The 15,814-nt window shown below is 36.4% G+C and overlaps 1 protein-coding gene across 1 annotated transcript; it reads left to right on the top strand.

Moving 5' to 3' along the window:
- Positions 1 to 629: 629 nt before the first annotated feature.
- paqr3a (progestin and adipoQ receptor family member IIIa) lies at positions 630 to 15,212 on the top strand. Its single transcript, XM_052121085.1, has 7 exons — positions 630 to 756; positions 1,254 to 1,469; positions 1,680 to 1,842; positions 3,242 to 3,397; positions 8,000 to 8,197; positions 8,280 to 8,370; positions 11,232 to 15,212. The coding sequence occupies exons 2-7, from the start codon at positions 1,282 to 1,284 to the stop codon at positions 11,372 to 11,374; spliced, it is 939 nt and encodes a 312-aa protein (XP_051977045.1). The 5' UTR covers positions 630 to 756; positions 1,254 to 1,281; the 3' UTR covers positions 11,375 to 15,212.
- Positions 15,213 to 15,814: the final 602 nt, after the last annotated feature.

Raw genomic sequence — 15,814 nt, 5'->3', positions numbered from 1 at the left:
ACAAGATTACAACTGAGATAAAATAAAAATAATAATAATAAAAAGTCTTCTTCAAATCATGTTGACAGCAGTCTGTCACCTACAGGTCTTAACTCAGTCAATGAATACAATTAGTGCTTTGGGAAAATGAGTGACGTTGCAGCCACATGTTAGTATTTTATTAACTTAGATTTCCTGTGGGGAAAAGATCCAAATTAACAATTTTGCATTTCAATAGATAACACTGAATCAGTATTGGAACAATATCCAGAACTGATGCCGGAGAATCATATTGAGTGTTTAATGTGCCTATTGCTAATCAAAGTGTAAAAACAACTAATCAACGAATTTTTTACGGAGTAAACATGAAAAACGTAAACATGGCAAACCCCCTTTCTTTTCATAGGTTGCAACTTGAAGCTAAATAAACAAATAAATAGGGAACAAAGGATGCCAGTCTTAGAAATTAGGTTTAAAAATATTATTTCCTCGAATTTATGTTAGCTTCATTATTATAATATACTCGACATGTTATCATAGGACTTGAGAGGATTGATAAAATTATCACAGGACAATTGAAGACAGACCGGGATTAAAGCCTCAGGTTACATGTGACATGAATTAATCTCTAAATTAGCCTGTTAGCCTGACAGCTGCTAGCAAGACAGCACGTCTTGTTGTCGGGCTAACATGAGTCTGAGGAAGGAATATTATTTTTGCTCATGAGCCTTATCTATACAAAAGATTTTTCAATGCAAATATTTATTTCATTCAATGGTAAGTTTTCGTTCACAGTTAAGCGAACACCTCTTAATAACCCACTTGCTAGATGTGAATAGCATTGAGCTGTTTACCTAGTTTATATACACTACAGTGAGATTGATTATTTGGTGATGAAGACATTTATCTAGCTATATGAAATTAATAATTTATTATTATAATAAATATGTTCAGCGTTCTGGAGATTAATACGTTGTGTATATCTGTGTGTTTGTGTGAAAGTTCTTTAGTGCTTAGCCGTCTACTCCGACAACTTGTTGGACAGCGAGTTTACTTCAAACGTTTACGTCATTTTAAGTTTCGGTTCTAAATTACATGTAAGAAATTTGCACCTGAATACAGCCGCTTCTTATTTTCAGCGCAGTGTTAATATACAGTGTTTTCTAGTACAGATCATTGAAGGGAATTTTGTTACTATAAAATATTTATCGGTATTGTGTCAAGGATTTTCCCCCCTTTTACGTGTGTATTTTGTTGCATATGTGTGTCTTTAGGACTCTGAGTGAGAGACTGAATATCATAATGCCATCAGCAAAGGTGCTGAAAAATGCTCAGTATATTGAATTGGGAAGCTACCAGTATTGGCCAGTTCTGGTGCCCAGAGGAATTCGCCTGTACACTTATGAGCAAGTGCCAGGGTTTCTTAGGGAAAATCCTTATATCACTGATGGCTACAGAGCCTATCTGACCTCTAGACTGTGCATTAAAAGGTGAGTGCATGTCCTACTCACATCTTTGTCTTTAAAATGTGTCTTTTAATCATTCAAATACATAACAAATATTTTTGCATTTTATTAATAACGTGACATAATATAAGTCTGTTGAGAGAGTAACACTGTTATTTAATGGTAAAATTATGAAATGGTAGTGCCTGTGGCAGAATGCCCATCCTTAATTTTATATATTTATTATTATTTTAGCCTTTTCATTCTGTCCAATGAGACGGTAAACATCTGGAGTCATATGTTGGGATTCTTCTTGTTCTTTACACTGGGAGTCTATGATTTGCTGGCAGTGTTGCCTTCATTAGGAGCATCTAGGGAGGACTATGTCATCTACTCCATAGGTCTCTTCTGCTTCCAGGTACTCTTTTATGCATTGACTGAATTGTGAAATAACGTCTAGTTGTATGTCAACTGCTGGGGTGGATCCATTTAAAGTGCTCTTAAAGGGATAGGTCACCCCAAAATGAAAATTCCCTCATCATTTACTCACCCTCCTGGCATCCCAGATGTGTATAACTTTTTTTATGCAGAACACAAATGAAATTCTTCAAAAATTATCTCAGCTCTGTAGGTCCTCACAATGCAAGCGAATGGGTGCCATAATATTGAAGCTCCAAAACCCACACAAAGGGAGCATCTATATGAGATGCTTTAATGCTTTAAAGAGTGGTTTAATCCATGTGTTCAGACATGATATGATAGGTTTGAGTGAGAAACAGATCAATATTTAAGTAATTTTTTGTCATAAATTGTCCTCTCTGTCCAGTAGGGTGCAATGTGCATTTAGAATGTGAATCACCGAAAACAGAATGAGAAAGTGAATGGGAAAAAAGACTTAAACCAGAGTCGTCTGGAGTACTTTTTTGTTGCCCTAATGTGGATTTTGGAGCTTCAAAATTTTGGCACCCATTCACTTGTATTGTATATACCCACAGAGCTGAAATATTCTTCTAAATATCTTCCTTTGTGTTCTGCAGAAGAAAGTCATACAAATCTGGTATGAGGTCGAGCATAGGCGGAAAGGACCCCCCCTATCTGAGGGTTGTCCCCCCCTTAAATTATCATTAAAATATGTGTATTGTAAATAATATAATGATATATATTCTTAAAATAATTGTTTAAGAAATAAAATAATACAAATGCAAACGGGGCAACAACAAAAAAAACCTTGGTGTCCCCTTCAAAAATTGCTCTTCAGAATTGTTATGTTTATTGTTTATTGTATGTGGGTTTTTGTTTGGTTGGGTCCAGCCTTTTGAATAAAAACTGATGATAGATCATTGCCCTTAATCAGAAAATATATAAATTATGGTTGTGATAAGCTAAACAGTTTTTTTGCACACTTCACATTCACTTTTGCCAAATATTAAATTAATTAAAAATTGTCTTTTTAAAAATTACAAATTCTTTATCTGTTTTAGGCTGCTATAGTGCCATCGTTAATAGATAGAAAGTAGCAGCTTCTATCCTTGGCAGCTATTCTCTTAAACATTAGGATTAGGCAAAGTGTCTCCACTACCACCCTCTCTATTAGGATAACAGATTCACTGATTTTCCAAGGCCATTGTGGTGGGTATTCTCTTATAGAGCCGTAAGAATCACATACAAAATGTATATATGGCCTACATCGAATTATGTGAAGACAAAAAACTGTATAGGTTCACAATGCAGCTTTCAGCTGTTCCTTTACATGTGCTAGTAGATTGTGAACATTTTGTGCGTATATGAGGCTCAGTGGATCAAAAAACACTTCACAGGTGTGCATGCTGTGCTCCGTGGGTTATCACCTGTTCTGCTGCCACCGCTCCGAAAAGACCAGCCGGCGCTGGATGACGCTGGACTACGCTGGAATCTCTGTCGGAATTCTAGGCTGTTATGTAACTGGAGTATTCTACGCCTTCTACTGCAATAATGTACGTGCAGTTTTTGAGACAGTGGGGGCGGAGTAATTACAGAGTAACAAGGTGCTCCAGTTAAACCATTCTGGGTCAGGGGAGGGGTGTGGGGGCTGGAGGTACAGTAAACCTCCCATTCATAAGCATGGTAATAAATGTTTATGGTAGAGATTGATCCAAGCATATAAGGCTCAAGTGAATGATATGGAGAGATCTGCACGGTGTTTGTGTTTTGTGCATTTGGAGGTAATGACAATTGTGGACCGGTAGATTAATTAGGTGGCTTGAGGTGCATCATCCCACTGTGGTCTCTAGCAGCAGATGGTTCGCCTGCTTGTGTTGTGGGCATATGTTACCTGTGCAACAGATACAGAGCAAGAGTTCACCTTTTCCTGGGGTACAACCGTCTGGTGTGTATGTGTGCTGTGAATACTTGTTATATTTGTTTAGTAAAAATATTTTTTTTACCATTTATCTGTAATGAGTTGAGATGGATTGGGAGATTTATCTGTTACTGTTGTTATCCTCCATTTATTAGATTTTATTGAAAGCGATTTGGGTAACTGTGACAGGGCGGAGGGCACACCCGGTCCCTTATCAGCCTAATCAAGTCTCCGAGAGGGATAAAGGCCGACGGTGGTGGGAGGGGGAGAGAGAGCATTTACGGGCAGCTGCCCCGTGTGTGATTTTTGTGTGTGTCTTTTTATATAATTAAATGTTTATATTGTCAAGCCGGTTCTCGCCGCCTCCTTTCAATTGAACTGCTTTACACTGGTGCCGAATCCCAGGAAGGAGGAGGGATATGCCGTAGTGTAGAGTTCTTGCCGCTACCATCCACCTCAACAGAGCAGCCGTGGCCATCTGCCGGGGGATGGAGGAGCCCCGCCGCAGGGAAGCGGAGAAGCCCGCCCACCAAACGTGAGGGGTGAAGGGGCTCATAACCGACCACCTGGAGTGGTCAGGGCCGCTGCCTGGGGCGGGGGGAGACCCTTACCTGCCGCCAAACACGGAGGGGTCAAGAGAGGACCGCCGACCGCGAGCAGGGAGGGGCTCCCGGCCGACCACCTGGAGCGGGAGAACTGCTGCCAGGGGTGGGGGAAATCCCCTCTGTTCCCTGAGAACGTGTCTGGGCATTCTGTCCACCAGGGACCGGAGGACTGCCTCCGATCCGCCCGGGGAGTCGCAGCTGTCGTCCGTTAGAGGGTGGAGTGGTGGCCGAGGACCAAGTTGCGGCGTATCGGAGAACTGGCGAGTAAGTGTTTTTTTAATTCTCTCTCTCCCTCTGCTGCTCCGTGTTTGCCTTTTCCCTCTCTTTTAAATTTTACAGTGTTTTTTTTTGTTGTTGGGGGTACTACACTGTTACAGGAAGTACCCCCTATTCTAATCATTATTGTTTCCCTCCCCCTGTCCCTCCCAGATTCAGGAAGGCAGGGATGAGTAAGGCACGATACCCATTACTGCTGATGATAACCCATTAATCTGAGATTTAATATACAGTATGTGTAGTTCAGAAGATAAGTTTGGATTCACCTTTTGTCTCATAAATGTTCATACCCCTTTAATAATTTATGCAAATGTAAGAGAAAATATTTGTTTTATTTGGTACTACCCTTCAGAATCTACATAACAGATATTTACATAAAGGATAGTATGCATATAGTAGTGTGTTGCCTTCTTGAGCATCAATGACTGTTTGCTCCTTGTGTAATAGTGGTGTACAAGACCCTCAATTGTCCTAAGTGTCAAAAGCTTGAGCTCATATATAATAATAATAATAATAATAATTCCTTAAATTTTTATAGTGCTTTTCTAGGCACTCAAAGCGCTTTACATAGTACAGAGGGAATCTCCTCAACCACCACCAGTGTGCAGCATGCACCTGGATGATTCGACGGCAGCCGTAGTGCGCCAGAACGTCCACCGCACACTATTTATTGGTGGAGAGTAGAGTGATGTAGACAATTCAGGGATGGTGATTATTAGGAGGCCATGATTGATCAGGGCCAATGGGAGGGATTTGGCCAGGACACCGGGGTTATACCCCTACTCTTTACGAGACGTGCCCTGGGATTTTTAATGACCACAGAGAGTCAGGAACTCTGTTTAATGTCTCATCCGAAAGACTGTTTTATATAATTGAAATTGTTTTAAAATATTGCTTTGGTCCTTCTTTACTGCTACCGATGGACCAGACACAGAGTACAGACTAGAGTGCAAATTGAATTAAATCCCAAATGCAGTTTTTGGTACCCCATCTCAATCAGTAATAACCAGAAGGAAAAGAGAAAGTGGTTCATAATGCAGGGCTTTTAATTATAAAGAAGCCAAAACAGACTCTTATTTTGAAACGTATGCACTCCTAGTTGTGAACTCACTGTCACTATGGCTGATTCACTGAGAAAGTGACTCTTGATTCAAACTGCTAACCTGAGCTAACGAGTTCAAACCATCTGTTCTTTTTGGGCAATTCATGTAAGAGACCCAGTTCAAAAGAGTAATTTGGTCTCGACTCTTCCGCGCTGGGTTTGTTGTTGCGTGCAGTGCAGCAAGCTCCTCAGAAACAGAACAGGTGAAAAGTATGGCATATTTTTTTTTATATCACCAGAGCTTGAATTTGAAAAAGCCTCCAAATTCATGATCTTGAAAATATACTGTGTGTAATTTGATGTTATCGAAAAATGTTGCTGTTAATTTTAAATATTTGAAAACATTTTGTATTAAAACGGCTAATAAAATTCAGGTTTTAACTATTCAAGTTGTGGATTTCAGGTTGTAAATTTCAGGTCTCAATATTCAGGTTGTTGAATACAGGTTGAGAAATTCAGGTGGCAAAATTAGAGGATGACATCTGGGAATGCAAGGAAGAGCAAATGAGCAAGCTTAATCAAGAAACTAATTTCATAATGATATGGGCAAAGGAAATTTACCAGTGGAAACGAATACCCATTCAAAACCTTTTCTTTTTTTTAACTGCAAGTCTGCAAAAAAAAAAAAAATAAATTTGTAGTCTAAGTATTAAATAATTAATCTAAAAATTAAATATACATTTCTTTACATTGTTAAATGGTTGTGAGATCAAAAATATTTTTTCATCTGACATTGACTAATATATATATCTCCACTTTTGGAAAATGTGACTTTTTTACCATAGACGAAATGCAACCAATGACCTCTTCCTACTGTTTGAATTTTGCTTCGAAATTAAAGATGAAGAGGTTTAATCAGACAGTCTTTTAAACAAGTATCTTGTAAGATTGTTTATGAGAAAAATAGTTTTTCCATGCTCTTGAACAATTCCTTTTTTTCATCAGACAGCGATTTTTTTTTTTTTTTTTTTTTAATATATATATACATTTTTATAAATCACTTTGCGATTCTCCAAGAGAGAGATGGATTACATTGACGCTTGTTTGCTCTTCCTTACATTCCCGGATGTCATCCTCAAATGTTGCCACATGAATTTCTCAACCCATATTCAACAACCTGAATATTGAGACCTGAATTTCATGACCTGAAATCCACCACTTGAATAATAAAAACTTGAATTTCAGAACCTGAATTTTTTTAGGTGAATTCACACAAAATATTTTAAAATATTTAAAATGAACAACATTTTCTGATAACATCAAATTACACAATCTTTTTTCAAGATCATTAATTCAGAGGTTTTTTAAAATTCAAGTTCTGTTGATATAAAAATAATGCCATAGAAAAGCGGCTCGAGACACATTATTGCATGCTCTAAATATGTATTTAATAACTCACTAGATAAAACCTGATGAAACCGCATATGAATGCACACATCCCAGCTGTCTCCAATGGCGACTAGATTTTAAATTATTGTCGCAATCAATTATTTTAGTCCATTTTAGACACAGGCAGGAGTCCTGTTAAGAGGTGTACCATGTTGACATTCCCCTTGAGATTACTGTAACACTGTAGTAGTATGTCTTTGATTTTGTGGTATGATACTTTGTTCCTCCCTTCCTGTTAGTTTGCACAATGGACCCCCTGTGTACTGCCTGTATAAAACTAAGAGGTGCTGCTTGGCTTTCAATCTTTGTTTCGAGATTTCGGTGCAGTTTTCTGAAAACTTGGATCTTGAATATCCTGAGCAAGCTGCTTGCTCTTGTTCTCTCCACTCCCACTTGCTATTTGCCGAGCACCGCCGCTTTTGGCCACGCTGATCCACATGGTTCTCCCTGCATATTGGAAGTGCTGGCTTATTGTGCCCCAGAATGCGGCAGAAATCTGCTCCAGCCCAAAGCAGATGGCTGTGTTCGTGGACCCACTCTGTCACTTCTGTTCCCCACCATATGACATTCACACGTGGGTGAGCCATCTCCACTCTCCCCCTGCCAAGTGTTTAGCTTTGCTTTTTGGATGACTACTCAATCAGCCAAGTGCCCCAAGAGAAAGAGAGACTGTTTTCTCCATTGCTTTTTCTTGCATCGGCTTTCTCCTGCAGAACAAGTGAAATTTGTTTGTAAATCAGTAGATGTTTTTGTCTGTCTGTGTTGTGCCCATAAAGATGACCTCCATGTGTTTGCAGGTCATGTAGCTAGTTTAAAGACAATTTCTAATGATTGTTTTGTCTGATTTTTGTGTCTGTCTTTGCAGTACTGGCGGCAGATGTATCTGTTAATTGTTCTTGCCATGATGCTAGCAGTGTTCTTTGCTCAGATACACCCTCATTACTTGACCAAGAAGTGGCAGAAGCTGCGCTCCATTATATTCTGTGCTGTAGCAGGATATGGCCTTATTCCCACCTTTCATTGGATATGGCTCAGTGGGGGTTTCAGCTCAGATGTAGTCCAGGCAAGATTCCTGCAAAATATTTGAATATTATATGCCTAGTACTCTCAACATTGCAGATAATCTCTATTTTGTTATTTTTTAGGAATTTGTTGCCAGACTGCTGATAATGTATGTACTTGCTATAGCTGCTATCATCTTCTACATGTCCAAAGTTCCAGAGCGTTATTTTCCAGGTAGGAAATATTTCTAATTTTACCCTTTTAGATGATGAATGTACTATTGAGTGCAGTGATGGGTCATTCATGAACGATCCGTTCATTTTTAACCAGATTTTTATATGACTCAGAAGAAAGAGTAGTTTTTTTTGTGGCTGCGCATTCTCAAAATCTGTTTGTGTTTTGTTCATTTGACACGGGACAGCCACATTGGCTCTGTACAGGAAACAGAAATTATTATTATTAGTTCACCTTACAAGTCTTCAGGTACGAGTCTTTATTTAATTTCATACATGACAGCCGCATTGGTACCCATAGGATTGGTACAGGAAAAATAAATGATTAGTTCACCTCACAAGTCGGTCTTCAGGTACTTTCGATCATTTAACATGTGACCGCTGCATTTTATTATTTTCCCTTACAGTTACACAAATTTGATCTTTGTTTCTTGCTATTTATAACTTTGAATATTTCTCTCAAGATAGTTATTTTCTGTAACACTGAATTTGGTTATAAAGTGTTAGCTTTAAACTTTGAATTTACTAGGGCTGAAACCATGACAAAAAAAAAATTGTACTTGTCAAGTAGTCGTTTGATCTCATTTAACGTAATATGAGATCACGTTAAACTGTAATGATGACATGTGAGAGCAGCACTGCAGTTCACACCTGACTGAGGAAGAATTACACAGCTCACAGGCCAGATGCACTCTAAAATTTCCAAACAGTTCCAGGTGATGTAGATCACAAAATATGAGGGAATTATATTACAAAAATACAAAATTAGTTAATACAGAAGCACTCTCGTTGTGGAATAAATATCTCTTTAAAGTAGGGATGCACCGATATCACTTTTTCTCTTCCGATACCAGAAATCTCAATATCGGCTGATCCTGATTCGATACCAGTGTTGTCTTTTTGCATAATCAGTTTAGAATCGACAGCTTCAAGTGAGGTACATCACAAAGTACAAGGGAATTATACAAAAATACCAAATAAGTAATTCCAGAAGCACTCTCGTTGTGGAATAAGTGGAGTCGGAGATCTTTAAAGGAAACACCCCGGCGTTACATCTTAAATGCAGTTTTAATGCGTTATAGCTTTATTAAAGTTCAAATATTACGGAAGCAGGTTATGTAATTAACTACAAACTCTGGCATTTCTCTGTGTGGTCAGTGCCGCCTCTGAGTTGCGAGAGTGTCCCGATCTAAGGGGGAGAGATTGAATCATAAAATATGTCACTGTGCATTTCTTATCGTGAAGAAAATTGGCAATACGCAGCTTTATTTTCAGAGTTTGGTTTTTTGTGAGTTAAAGATGGATTGAAGTGAACAGAAAGGTGAGAGAGGTCTTTGCCCCATTATACTGCAACAAAATACATTTTTTATTTGTTTTTGTTTTGGCTTGTTTTCCAATATAAATACTTAAAACTCTTTTAAAACAATGTTCATTTTCTTTAGCAGCTATACTGCAGAAGAAAAATGTGTTGTCTGAGAATGTTAAATATAATATTAAAAATACAATAATTTCAAAATATATAAAAAAAAAAGATTCATTCACCTGAGAAGCAGCATGTGAGATATTTAGACTTTTAGAAAATAGATCTTGAATATAAAGTATATTTTGTCTTTACTGCACTCGCAGAAGTATAACCGTGTGAAAAAAGTACACTTGTATACAAAATACACTTATATTTAAGAGACATTCTCTTAAAGCAAGTCCAAAGATCTTATGTTGCTTCACAAGTATCTTGTTTTAAGGATTTTTAGACCAATTTAAATGGAAAACAAGAAAAAAACACTTGAAAACAATAGGATTTTTTTCCTCTTTTTTTTGTTACTAAGCACGTTTAATACAACATTTTATGTCAGTGCACAAGCGGAATCAATTAAGAGCAATTAATTTCAATAATCACAGGATAGTCGAATAATCACTATCAAAAGATTATCAAAAAAACGTTAGTTGCAGCCCTAGTATTTACTAATTAATTATTTAATTTTTTTTTTTACATAATTTTACATCAAATTTACACTTGGTAGAAAATACTTTCTTGTAAACACTTCCTGCATTAAATACCTGGAAATAATTCATCATGACACTTTGTTTGATTTAAAATTTGTATTTATTGTCACACTGACATGTATTGATCACGAAACAAACAAACAACTGCAACACACAGAACTGTAAGCCGTAAAGAGGAGAAAAAATAATGAAAGAACAGTAATTGTCACTTGTGAATGAATTATTCTGTCTTCTTTGCAGAGCATACTCATGGTCACGTGACAGATGAAGGATAGCTTTAGATCCGAAGACCCATTCGGTACTCGGGAGTGAACTAATCTATTCTGTTTCCTGTAGATCTTATGCGGCTGTCACGTGACTAGTGAATGTAATGACTTGAATTAAGATTTGCTCATTTTGCTGAATGAGATTCAAAGATCCAAGTCAGTCAAATTATTTGATCTTCCCATCACTAATTGCGTGCAGCAGTCAGATTCCGAAGGAAAAATCCTATTAATTTTCTGCATAGACAAATTTAACTTCTAAACTACTACTACTACTACTGTGTGCTCAGAGGCTGTTAAACAATGGTGTATGCTTCTGTTTAAGCCATCAGTGTACATTTATTCAACTTTACTAAAAATAAAGTGTTTAATGGCACAATTCCTACCCACGATTACCTAAGAGAGAGGTCATACGGCAAACAATTCAAATTTCTTTTCTAATTTGAAAACAAGATGGTAAAGGAGAGATATGGTTTAAAGGTGGACTAAACCAAAGACCATTCCTTGCTGCTGTAATTAAACTGACTGAAAAGTGAGATGGGACCATGCAAAAACATCTTAATTTAAGGCTTAATGCTCTTTTTGTAATCCCTAGGTCAGCTGAACTACCTGGGCTCCAGCCATCAAGTCTGGCACATACTGGTGGTACTCATGTTCTACTGGTGGCATCAATCTGCACTCTTCATAACCAACTACCGTCATTCTCACCCTTGCCCTGACTACCATCTTCATTCCTAGAATATTGGGGTAGGAGGGTCAGCCCCGAGGACTGTTGTTTACCATTTTTAATTGTCTTGAAGCTTGAACACATTCAGTGTTTATAAAATATGATTGCGAGATGTATGGGGTTATTTTAATTATAAGTTGTTTTTATAGCCTTTTTTTCATATAAATTTTACATAAGTGACTAGCTGTTCCAATCTAAATATTTAAAAAAAAAGGCACTTGATAGGGTAAAGCAGTGTTGGGCTTCACAGCATCTGCCTGAGGTGGGTTTCTCCATCTTAAAACAAGTACAAACATGTTTCTTTGTGTCTGTGTTTGGGTAACCTGCAGTATTTATTTATATGCAGTATCTGGAAAAAAGTGTTATACTAATAGTTAAGCATTCAGTATTGTATTTTCTTTTCAATACTATTTAGTTTTTTACTTATTTGTTTTTGCAGCTAGCATACAGCCCTTCTAACAAACTGAATAGTATTACATTTAAATTTATGTGCATTTTTACATTAAAGTGACAGTCTAAACAAGACGCTTTGTCTTATATAATCTCCTTTATAACATTGCATAAACCAAAGAGGTTGGGCTTTTTCAGGATTGATCAAATGTTAAGCAAAACAGTGTCATTTATATTTTGAAGGTTGTTGCACATCATTGCAATTTTGCAGAAATGCATATAGAATAATTAGTTCTATTACAGTTTTTTCCAACTGCTTACACAAATTTTCAAAACTATGTCTCCTTTTTTCAAAACTCTACACAAAATGCCTACTCATCTTGCTCTCTGTCCATTGTTGGCATCCATTGTTCAAAACAGGTAATCTGACCTTTGACCTATTTATAGGCCTATACTACAGTAAAGCAGTGATTGGTTAGTGATCAGTTAAGCAATTAGTGTTTGCACATGTGAGGAGTGTGTGTGAGAGACCTGGGGCACGTTCAAGTTCAAAACGGTGCGCAACGTTTTGCTACGGTTTCAGGGTTGAACGTCATGTTTCCTTGAAACGGCGTGCACCGGTGTGCAACGGGGTTTGAGATGCGTTTTCTCTTGTTTGGTGGGTGTGTCAGAACTGCAGTCCAATCAGCAGCAACATGTATATAAAGCACGCGGAATTAAAGTGAACTCACACAATGGGTTCAAATAAAGTATTTTACAAATGTGTTCGATGCAGCTCGGTTTACGCATCAACTGAGGATATTAGAAGACATGTTTGTCGTAAGTTTTATTGTAAAATATAGGATATCAACATAATGATGTAGTTGTTTAGGCTATATTTTTAGCTTCATTGCAAGTGTATGACATTTGGTATAGAAATAAACAATGGTAATTAAGTGCTTTTCCTAAAAATGAGAAAGAAAATACAGGGTATTAAAACAGTATGAACTACAAATCAAGTCAGTATGTGAGGCTAAATAGATGTTTTAGTCTGAATTAGGTAAGATGTGTGCTTCCGTCACAGTTTCCACAAATCCCTTCACTCGATTGGGAAGTTCTCTCGTGTTCTGGGCGGCAAGTGCAGTAACTGTAACATCGGGCATATTTTGCAGTATTAAACACATATTTATACCGACTTCATCAGGCTCCGAAAATTCTTCACAAAGAACAAAAAGAATGGCCTTCTCAGCTGCCATAGTTGCAACTCTTGCGTCATCAGAATAGTGCGTTCAACGCATCACCGTTTCTGTTTAAAAAACGTTGTGCATCGTTTTGTCGGCGCTGAACGCAGCCCTGGTGAATAAGTGTAGCATTTTGATTGGTTGTGTTTGGAAAAGGAAATCAAGACACTTCCTGTTAGATTTTTGTGTTTTAGGTAGAGAATTGTGTGTAGTGTTTTGAAAAAAGTGTTTTATGCAATTTGACAACTGAGTCAAAGGCTGAGAAATAGCTTATGGTTTTGGAGATTTGGTGTGTAGTTTTGCACTTTGAGTGAAAGGTTTAAAAAATCGTGTGACATGAAAATAATAATAATAATAATAATAATAATAACTTTATTTTGTATAGCGCTTTTAAAAGTTAATTCTCAGAGCGCTTTACATAGCAAAATAAAAAAAAAAAAAAAAAAATATATAAAAAACACATAAAAAGGCATGATCACACAATACAAAAAAGATTTTGAAAAGATGAAAAGATTTTGTGTGTAACAGTTGGAAAAAATTGTAAGGCAGATGCCTTTTGTTTACCATTTTCTTTTGCTTTTAAGTTGTGCTCTTGCTCAGTTTACCACTAACAATTTTAAAATGTATTGAACACTATTCAGTATATTAAGCTTAGTAAGTTCACAGTGGAACTGAATCATCAGTTGAAATCACGTGGAGTCAAATTGTCAGGATCTGACATCCTTCTAGGACACCAAGTTAAGGATTTGTGAAATACAGCTAGTGTTCATTTTAGTTTTTCTCAATTGCTTTGGCTCAGTTCTCAAATGAGAATATTTTTTTTTTCAAAACAAGTTAATCTCTGAACAATTCGATTCTTGTTCACAACTGATTTGAATTTCTTATTAATTTAAGCAAATTGCATTTTGGCATGTGTGCAAATAAAGTACAATTGTCTACAATTTTCACAATAACTAAATGCACATGTCTTGCTGATTAAAACTGATGAGTTGATTCTTAGTAAAATTGTCACTCTTCACAACTTCTAAATATTATTTCATCTTGTGAGCACATGCAAAATGATCCATTCAATTATCAATATCTGTCTGACATACATGTATATTCCATAAATATCAATGGCATGGAATATTTGTGATGTCTGCTAAATATTTGGCCAGATCAACAAAAGCAACAGGATGTCCTCAAGAAGATATTAACTTATAGTGTTACGTACTGTGAGGAGGTACAATTTGTTTTTTACAGAACTACAGCAGGGGTTTTTTTCACTATATATTACTTTACATGTAAGAAATGTGTAAAAATGGACATGCAAATGTGAATCTTCTGTTTACATGTAAAACATTGCTACAAAAATAAACTGTATACATATGTGCATATCCTTTTTCTGTGTACTACAGTATTGTACAGTATTGACTTTTCAGTAAACTTTTACATTCTGTTGAAATTGGTATCTAAAAAGCTCAGTGTGATACATAATAGTATTCAGCTAAACAAAACTGACACTGACTGCTTACTGTCCTATACAAGAATTTCAAAGTAGAACAAATATGAAATTTGTGAATAACAAATATTTCCATGGTTGACTGACATCTAAACATTTTGACCAGTATGGCTCACACAATGACAAAAAAATAAATAAAAAAACTTTACATTTTGGTGGCATTGGCCAATTTACTGACAAAATAACTAGGTTTTGAAGCATGAATTAAATGTTTTGGGTGAGTTACTACATTTTGCAGACATGCAATAGAGTTGTGATGTCCCATAAAACAGTTGTGACAATTACACTTACAGTTTAGTGAATGTTAAGACTGTTTTGAAAAATGGCCAAAGTGATTGAGGAAAAACTGTAAAACATTGTCTGCCTTCCAGCAATGTACTGAAAGGCTATACAAATGTTGCTTTCCATAGCACAATGTCTGTTCTGCTTTTTCTTTTTAAACTGTATATCGGCAGGTTTATTGCAATGTCTGTCTCTCTTTGTGAGCGGCTATTGAATCATGAAACTACATGTTATGTCACAGTTCTTTTTTTTTATTTGTACTATATTGTGGTCTTCCCAACAAAGAGATCTAAATAAATGTTTTTGTCCTTTAAACGTTTTGAAGGTTCTGCTCATTTAATTTTATAGAAATAAACATTTTATAAGCTGTTCAGTAGATAAAATTTGTTTTATAATTGTTTTTTTAAATTAAAGTGTTTCCCAAAGATAAAACTACAGGCCACTGATATCCAACCAACCTTTTTATTGCATTATTAGAGTGAAGTACTATATATTTAAAGTGGTTATTATTATTGGCTTAATTTTAAATACAACAGTAATATATTTATGTTGTGCACTTTTTAAACCCTCACGCTTTTATTTTGACATTCTAAACACTTCAGGAAGACCTGTATGTGTATCTTTGTAGGCAAGTTCACAGTAGTTTAATAAGCTTCTTATTCATATTCCAAGTCTTGAAGGGTTTTTAAAAAGAAAAATAATTTTGTAAAAAAAAAAAATATATATATAGAAAAAAAACACATTTTAGACTCCCAAACATTACTTTTGCATATAGAAAAGATTAAATAGAAGAACAGGGCGCTCTACAAGAGATGGCATGGTCCCTACACAGCCCTCTACTGAACATCGAGTCAGTCTGGGATTTCTTGAAGAGACCGAAGCAATTGAGACAGCCTAAATAGATAGAAGAACTGTGGCGAATTCTCCAAGAAGCTTGGTACATCCTATCTGCCAACAACCAAGAAAAACTGTGTCCAGCTGTACCCTAGGAGAATTGGGGCTGTTTTAAAGGCAAAGGTTGATGTAGTTTGTTTACTGGACTTTGTATGATGTTAAGT

Source organism: Xyrauchen texanus, chromosome 4 (assembly GCF_025860055.1).
Source record: "Xyrauchen texanus isolate HMW12.3.18 chromosome 4, RBS_HiC_50CHRs, whole genome shotgun sequence".
Lineage (NCBI taxonomy): Eukaryota > Metazoa > Chordata > Actinopteri > Cypriniformes > Catostomidae > Xyrauchen > Xyrauchen texanus.
The sequence above is the reverse complement of the archived record's forward strand: the minus strand, read 5'-3'. Positions and strand labels throughout refer to the sequence as shown.